The 6,094-nt window shown below is 49.0% G+C and overlaps 1 protein-coding gene across 1 annotated transcript in view; it reads left to right on the top strand.

Annotated features, from left to right (window-relative positions):
* The window catches only part of Ina (internexin neuronal intermediate filament protein alpha), a 20,022-nt gene that overhangs the window by 9,075 nt on the left and 4,853 nt on the right, over positions 1–6,094 (top strand). Inside the window, exon 5 of the mRNA XM_010626514.1 lies at positions 3–361. Within this exon, the coding sequence (XP_010624816.1) occupies positions 3–361 (359 nt within the window). The remainder of the gene's footprint in view (positions 1–2; positions 362–6,094) is intronic.

Here is a 6,094-nt window from a genome sequence, read left to right as displayed (position 1 = left end):
GGCCGAGCTGCTGGCCACCCTGCAGGCCTCATCGCATGCCGCGGCCGAGGTGGACGTGGCGGTGGCCAAGCCAGACCTGAGCTCGGCGCTGAGGGAGATCCGCGCGCAGTACGAGTCCCTGGCCGCCAAGAACCTGCAGTCCGCCGAGGAGTGGTACAAGTCCAAGTTCGCCAACCTGAACGAGCAGGCGGCGCGCAGCACCGAGGCCATCCGAGCCAGCCGCGAGGAGATCCACGAGTACCGGCGCCAGCTCCAAGCACGCACCATCGAGATCGAGGGCCTGCGCGGGGCCAACGAGTCACTGGAGAGGCAGATCCTGGAGCTGGAGGAAAGGCACAGCGCCGAGGTGGCCGGCTACCAGGTGAGGGCCCCGTCCTCGGCAAGGGCGGGGAGGGCCTCGACTCGGGCGTTGGCAGGCGGACCCATGCGGGCTCCACTGTGAGCCTGGGTACCCAAGAAGAAGCTCTCCTTCCCCGCCCCTCGGTTACGTTCTCTTCTAACAAAGAAACACTTAAGCTTTTTCGGAGTCTTAAAAGTTTGACCAATACCCTCCATCAGCGAGCGGTCGGGCACATCCGGGCCTGGACAACCGCCCAGAGGGAGCGCGCAGGCCGTCACTGACCCGGTCCGGACTGCTGTGCCGGCCACCGGGTCTGGCTTTGAAAGGCTTTCTGTGCGCTGCAGAATTGATATTTATGGTCTGCCTGAAGGTCGGGAGCCAGAAAGAGCTGTGCCCATTTTCTTGATTTTTGCCTTCAAACGTATGGAGATGGAGAACTCAGGAGCTGGGTGGAGACTGAACTAGTAACAATCGCCCTGCGCTACCCACCCCCACGCGTGCGCGTGCACGCTCCCTTTATCGATCCACTGACATCTGTTCCTGGAGAGAGCTTTACCCCGGCTAGCGCTGCGGACCCACCCGGGCGCTGTCCGTGGTGCTGATCTCGAGTTCCCTCAGAACTGTATCTCTCCTGTCTCCTGCCCTCGTTATGAATCTCTAGGCAATTGACTGCTTTGATATTTTTTTTTCTTTTGAAATACATCAGTCTTGGCTACCTGCAGTCAAAGGTCACCTCATGGTTTTCGCTTTCAATTTTCACTTTCATGGATGGCTGAGCCCCTAACAAAATCCATTTAATCTGCTCAGCAGCTGGGTGGGTGAGAGGGGTCCTACTTTAAATGTGAAAATTCCCATTAGTTTAGCATTTTTCCATCCTAAGTGCATGTGGAAAATAATAGAGATGGTTTCTTTGTTGTAGGTGACTTATTTTCCCCATCTTTCCCTGCCCTGTAAGCGCCTGTGAAGATATTGATTGACTCTTTCCTCCTCCCAACAAAGGCTCCTGCATCTTCAGCTTTACTACACAGAACATTCTGGGCTTCTCACTACAGAGGTCACAGAGGGAGGAGACAGGGTGAAGGAAAAATCTAGAAAAGAACCAAAACAGTGTGGTTCCTTCTCAAGGTAGAATAGAATAGAATGCCAGTGATAAAGAAACTTGAAATAACTTATTCTAGCTAGGATTGAAGATTGCATTTGGGGAAATTAATAGAACATCAATAACCAAGAAAAAGGGCTGGGGATTTAGCTCAGCGGTTCGGTGGCCTGTCTTGCAAGCGCAAGGACCCGAGTTCAATCCCCGGTACCAAAAAAAAAAAAAAAAAGAAAAAAAAATAACCAAGAAAAAGCATGGAATCTGAAAGGTTCTATTTTCGTCAGGATGTGAGGAAAGATCTGCAGGTGTTTGTGGTATATTACAAATAACTGCCTGTGACAAAGGAAGAAAGCTTGCGTGGGCTGTTTGTTTTGGTTACTTTGGTATTACAATATTACTTCAAAAAATCCTCTTTTACTTCAAAATCTTTAACTTGAATGTTTTCTAGGTAGCCTGGCTCCTGGGTGGTAGTTTCTTCTAGAAGCCTCAGAGTTGAGCTGGATAGTCTTCTGAAGGGGTGGCCCAGTATTTAGACACAAAATGATAACTCACCTAGAACTTTTAGGCTTTGCCTCGTCCTCGTCCTTGCTTCAGCCCCCATGCTCTAAGTAGTGGTGACGGTGTTGTCTGGCTTATTTGCTATAAGAGGCTTTCGGTGTGAGACAAAAGAAGGGTCATCCAGACAAGGTCCTTGGGAAGCAGAAACATAGAGCTGTGGCAGCTGCTGCTCTGCAGTGCTGCCCCTCAGCTCTGGCCTTCAAAGCCTCCGTGGGCTGTGATGGGAGCAAAGAGCTCAGAGACAGAAAGCGATTTTCCCACCCCTTGGGACCAAAGGCAGGGGTGGGGCTCACAGTTAGACGAACACAGCCTGAGTGCCCAAAGCCTCTGGCTGTTCTAAGACGGCAGTGCCGGCCAGGTGGAGCAGCCTCCCTGTGCACAGGGAGAGGCAGCCACTGTCTCCTTGCCCCCGACCCCTGATCCTCCTTTTACTGCAGTAATGGGAAGCTGTTCTCCTGCTGCTTCAGCTTCAGTGGCAGGCCCGTGCCCTTCTAAAGTATGGCAGCCAGCTCAGAGACACACGAAGGCCTCATTAAAGTCACGTTTTCCCTGCCCCAGAGAGCTGAGAGCCTATTTGAGGAGAGGAGCTTATAACACTTTCTGAGGGATAAAGAATGATTCAAGGTGACATAGTAAGTACACAGTCGCAGTCTACACGGGAGAGTCACAGTGAGGAGAGAGGAGGGGTTAGGAAGAGCCGAACCTATTGTCTTCAGAGGCCGGATGCAGCCACCTCTTGCAAGAAAGTTGAAGGTTTTCCCATTTCTGACCAAGGGCAATTCTGGTCCCTACATAGTTGAGTCCCAGATGTGCTGATGGCTAAAGATACTCTGGGAGGGTTCTGGGGTTGTGGACCTGTGCTGTGGTATCTGAGAAAGCCAGAGCTTTCCTTGAAAGGCCTTGCTGCTTAATGCTCTCCAGGGAGTGGGGCCCAGTCTGCCCTCCTCCCTCCGATATGAGACTGGAATACAGCCTAATTAAATAGCAGGAAGGGTCTGGCCCCTGGGAGATCAGAGGTGGCTGTGCTGCATATAAATTTATAGCTTGATAGATCTGTTTTGAAATTAGAATTCAAGGGGGAAGAAAACTACATTTGTTCATCTTTTTTTTTTCAAGCTCTTCCATCTCATTTTTTGTTTGCCTTTCCCTCTTTCACTCTGTTATTGTCACCTGGGCCCACCATACATAGCTCCTTTACAGAAACACCAGTGGTTCCTAAACCCAGTGACACACCAAGGTCGAGTGGATTTAAAAGAATAAAAAAGATTCTTGAGTGAGCCCCTAAGGGTGTGGATTCAGTGGTTCCCAGGTGGGCCTAGGAATGTGTATCTGCAGTCAAAGTGGAGTATCCCCTCAGTCCCGGGACTGATTTTGGAGTGCAATGACCTAAACCACATTTCCCAGTAAAGGAGCTTACAGAGAGATACATGCACAAGATTTTAGTGTGTAGTAGAAGAAAAAGATGTGGATGAAGTAAAGATGGGGTGAGAATAAGGAACAGTGCCTGGTGCCTGGATGGGCCGTGTGGAAAAACCCTCTCTCCCCTTACATCGACTGTGTGATGAGCAATTCCAGACCCCCTCCTACAGTCAGACTGAGGGACTCACTACTGCTCCCTGCATGGGCCCCAGGAGTGGTGATGACCACAGTACTGGCTGTTTTCTCTGCTTCACCGCAGATGTTAGCTTGGCTGGTTCTTTCTCTTCCTCCCAGCCCCAGTCCAGATGCTCAGCACTTGTTCCAGCACTGTAGGAGAGTCCCCAGCTGGAGCAAGTCATACCTTTCTCTCAGTCCCCTCGGACTCAGCTCCAGCAGCTGCGTGGCTAGGGGAGGGGCCGTCTCCAGCTGGAGGCCATCTTTGGCCCGGCCTTTGAAGGGCAGGGCAGAGCAGGGCAGGGCAGGGCAGCCAGTGTCCGGGGGCAGCGCTAACAGAGAGCCTGGGCATGGTGGGCCACCAGTGGCTAGCAGTCAGCTCCTCAGTGCCACGGTGTACTTTCTGTCCACTGATCCATAAAGTAGACATGGAAAATGTCTAACATAAAAGCTCAGGGAAATCCCATCTATCTGGAGCCCAGCTCCCCAGCAAGCTCCCATTTAGAAAACAGCTGTGAAACTACTTTTTGGAAAAGGACCTAAGAAACCTGCTGACAAGACAGTGTACATTAGGAATATGCCCAGCCTGATCATTTTTGCCATACCTGACTCTGAGCCGTTTCTTTAATTGGATTTCAAGCCTGCAGATGGATAGGGAAGGGCGGCACTGGAATCCATGGGGCATTGTCAGGAATGAACAGTGGAAGGAGCCATCTTTCAGGACAAAGGAATGCAGCACACAGCAACATGGATCAGAGTCTGCCTTTAGGGCCATTTAGGTGGAGATAAACAGCTGGAGGTGCCTAAAAGATAAAAGACGTTACAGAATTAGAAATAATTGATCATTTTCATGACCCTGAATTGCTGAGCTAGGTTGCCTTATTAATATCCTAATTGAATGATATGTTACTTCAGAAAAGGCTTTTACTTGAAATTGTGATTTTTTTTTAAAGAATCTGATACTTTGAGATACTTTTAGTATTAAAGCTTTATTATACATTAATATTGTATAATATCGTCATTTCTTATTTAAAGGGTTGTAAAAAGCTCAAGGTTAATTTGTCCATATTATCAAGAGTAGTCACATAGGGCCGGGGATTTAGCTCAGTGGTTCCGCCACCTGCCTTGCAAGCGCAAGGACCCGAGTTTGATTCCCGGTACCAAAAAAAAAAGAGTAGTCACATGGATTGTTATTAACAATAATAAAAATTCATTGAGTCCTTTTTTTTTTTGGTACTGGAGATTGAACTTGGGACCTTGCGCTTGCAAGGCGGTGGCGGCACCACTGAGCTAAATCCCCGGCCCTCATTGAGTACTTTCATGTGCTGCACTCTTCTCATGATTTTAGCTAATTTAACAGGAAATAGACTGATCTTACGCTGATGTGAGGTACATCAAACTGGAGTACTAATTTGAGAGTCTCAGCATACCTTGGGAAAAAAAATATTATAGTTTTCCCTATGCAGAAATGGAAGGTTTGAAGAAACAAGAACAGAAAAAACTAACATTGGATGTTAGTGACCGGGCAGAACAATGCGACCCAAAGGCCATGATGAAATTCTCCTCTTCCTCATCGTGCTCTTCTGCTCCTTTGCATACTGCTCACATTCCCCTTTTTGCTTTCTCTTTGACCCTAGACCTCCCTCATTATCACAGTAACGCTGGTTTTCTTCCCCTGTGCTGGGTTAAGCAGACTTGCTTGCAGGGCAGTCTCACCTCAGAAGCGGCCATCAAGTAAAACTCGGGAGACCGTCAAGCCCTCCTGGTGTCATGGCCCACTGTGAAACACCTGCACCATTGCCTGATGTCACGCTGCCTCGGTGCCTGTCACTCTTTGCTCTCTGCACCATGACCCTTTTGCAGTAGTCCCCTCAGTATTTATAGGTCAGGTGGGTGGCATGAATTGTAATTCTTTTTGCAGATTCTCTGGACTCAGGAGTTCCAGCCCTGACCTGTCAGCCCTGCCTTGTACCCACTGCTCCTTCGTCCCCCACAAGTTCAGCTACAAGGACACCTCAGGACTTGCTTTCTTGGCAGCTAGCAGCTGCCCTGGCAGGAGGTGGACTTACGCTGGATCAGTGGAGGGAAGGAACTTAAACTGGCACAGTGGAAGAACTGACTGAAGAGAGAATATTTAAGTTGAATCTGGTGTGACAAGGAATTGGCCATGTAAAGACTTTGTAGCCGGGCTTGGTGGCTCACTCTTATAATCCTAGCAGCCTGGGAGGCTGAGGCAAGAGGACTGCAAGTTTGAGCCCAGCCTAGGATGTGTGCATGTTTCAGGCCAGCTTGAACTGCAGAGTGAGACCCTGTCTCAAAAAAACATATAACCTTGTTGCTGCTCAAGGGTTATAAATTTAAAGCTATTTCACTTTCAGACCTTGGTCTGCACATCAGTTTAGTTCCCCCACCACCCTCCCCTACTGGGAATTGAATCTACGACCTTCGCACTGAGCTATATATCCCATGCTTTTTTTTTTTTTTTTTTTTTTTTTTTTTTTTTTTTT

Source organism: Fukomys damarensis, unplaced genomic scaffold (genome assembly GCF_012274545.1).
Source record: "Fukomys damarensis isolate Sample0158 unplaced genomic scaffold, DMR_v1.0_HiC HiC_scaffold_8, whole genome shotgun sequence".
Lineage (NCBI taxonomy): Eukaryota > Metazoa > Chordata > Mammalia > Rodentia > Bathyergidae > Fukomys > Fukomys damarensis.
The sequence above is the reverse complement of the archived record's forward strand: the minus strand, read 5'-3'. Positions and strand labels throughout refer to the sequence as shown.